The sequence below is a fragment of the Propithecus coquereli genome, unplaced genomic scaffold (assembly GCF_000956105.1).
Source record: "Propithecus coquereli isolate 6110/MARCELLA unplaced genomic scaffold, Pcoq_1.0 Scaffold498, whole genome shotgun sequence".
Taxonomy (NCBI): Eukaryota; Metazoa; Chordata; class Mammalia; order Primates; family Indriidae; genus Propithecus; species Propithecus coquereli.
Window position 1 is genome coordinate 457,869 of NW_012150818.1, and position 2,012 is coordinate 459,880.

At 57.5% G+C, this 2,012-nt stretch overlaps 1 protein-coding gene across 1 annotated transcript in view; it reads left to right on the forward strand.

Moving 5' to 3' along the window:
* Window positions 1–1,322, forward strand: part of LOC105819703 (pre-mRNA-splicing factor ISY1 homolog) — a 16,719-nt gene extending 15,397 nt beyond the window's left edge. Inside the window, exons 8-9 of the mRNA XM_012656015.1 lie at window positions 335–421; window positions 721–1,322. Of these exons, the coding sequence (XP_012511469.1) occupies window positions 335–421; window positions 721–828 (195 nt within the window). The 3' untranslated portion in view covers window positions 829–1,322. The remainder of the gene's footprint in view (window positions 1–334; window positions 422–720) is intronic.
* The last annotated feature ends 690 nt before the right edge of the window (window positions 1,323–2,012 follow it).

Below are 2,012 nucleotides of genomic sequence, written 5' to 3' on the forward strand. Positions count from 1 at the left end.
TGGGACTACAGGCATGCACCACCATGCCCAGCTAATTTTTTCTATATATTTTTAGTTGTCCAGCTAATTTCTTTGTATTTTTTTTAGTAGAGACGGGGTCTCGCTATGTTGCCCAGGCTGGTCTCGAACTCCTGACCTCGAGCCATCCTCCCGCCTCGGCCTCCCAGAGTGCTGGGATGACAGGCGTGAGCCACCACACCCGGCCCATTTTTTTTTTTTTTTTACTGAATAACGTGCCTTGAATATTATTCTGTTTCAGTACAGAACTTCCTGATTCCTTTGTGTTTCGTGTAGCACATGTCAACTGAGGGCCTTTTGGTTGTTCTCTTTGCAGTCCGATGAGGAAGGCAGCCAGGAGAAAGGAGGGGACGACGGGCAGCAGAAGTTCATTGCTCACGTCCCTGTGCCGTCGCAGCAAGAGGTAGGACGACCGCGGCTGCTAAGAGTGCAACCCTGGGTCCTGGTCACATTGGTCCTCGTCATTGTGCCCCAAACAGGCTACGACATCCAGAAGGCGCGGGACCCTCTGCTCCCGGCGAAAGCGGCCGATGCTTTCCGTCGTTCAGCTCTTTCCAGCGGGAGGGCGTTGGGGTTCTTGGGGACCGTCCTGCGGGTTGGACTCAGACCCCGTGTCCTGGCTGGGTTCCGGCGGGGGACCAGGGGACAGGGGACAGGGGACAGGGGAGCGAGGCCTGAGCCCTTTCCTCTTGTCACCCACAGATCGAGGAGGCCCTCGTAAGGAGGAAGAAGATGGAACTCCTCCAGAAATACGCCAGCGAGACGCTGCAGGCCCAGAGCGAAGAAGCCAAAAGGCTCCTGGGGTATTAAGTGGGGCTCTCCCCGGAGTCTGGAACATTCGGTGGGGAGTCCGTCCGCCCATCCTCCCGTGGGCCCCCACAGAGCCCCTGGTCCCGGCCGCCGCGAGGCTTCCCGCTCGTTTCTCATCCTTTGTTCCTCTCCTGCCTGCGTCACCTCGTGTGCGGAGGGGACCGTTCTGTCCCCGGCCTCCCCGGCAGGCTGTCTAGGTGGCGAACGCTTGGGCCATCAGCTTTGTACAGATCTTTCGCTACCGCAGGAATCCGTTTATTTTTATCTCGGAGCGTGCAAAACGGCCAGCTGCCAACTGGCTGCGCGTGTTTTGTTTCGCCTCGTGCTGTTATTTTGGGAGAAGCAGACTCAGTTAGTGGCTGACATTAAAAGAAAAATGTCACTTCCTAAAAAGACATATCTTCTCTTGAGAAAGGAGATGACGTGTAGGCCCCAAGCTGCACCCCACGGGTCCACGGCCCCACGGTGTCCCTCCGTGTGGCCCTGCTCTTGGCCTGTCCGTTGTAGCAATCTGCGTTTGCTGCTTTTTTTTTTCTGCTTTTTTTTTTTTAAAAAATAACCTGTTCTGCTTAGAGCTATTTTTATTAAAGATTTTTATAAGAAAGGGAAAACCTGCACCGTAGCCTCAGTTTCCCCACGCTGAAGTCCGGGACCGAACCTGGGAGTGTCTGGGGTTCCGGGCAGTGCCGTGGTCTGGGCAGGGGCATCGGAGGACACCCTGGGGACAGAGTGACCCACCTCCGAAGCTCTGGGACAGTTGGAGGTGTCTGGGCTCAGACAGGCCCAGTTAGGCGTTTGTTTGCCAGGGGCCACCTGAGAACGGTGTCGCGTCCCTGCGTTTAGACGCGAGCAGGACATTGAGACGTCAGGCGGTTCTCCTTCCTGGAAAAAAAAAAAATGGCAGGTGGCCGGAGCCAGGCCCTTCTTCTCCCTCGGTCCAGTCCCCTCATCCCTCCAGGCCTTCAGTGGACGACGCCCTCCCCTCCCGGGGTGTCCCCGGGGCTTCCCGAGACTCCGGTGGGACAGCAGTTAGGAATGCCACATTGAGGAAACCGGCTCAGGATGGAGAAGCGGCCTGTAGGTAGGTGTCGCCCGCAGATGCCACCTGGGTGTCAAGGGAAGGGCTCAGCAGGGCTCCTGCCCTGCCCCCTGGGGTTGGGGACGGGGGTGGGTTGCTGCTGGCC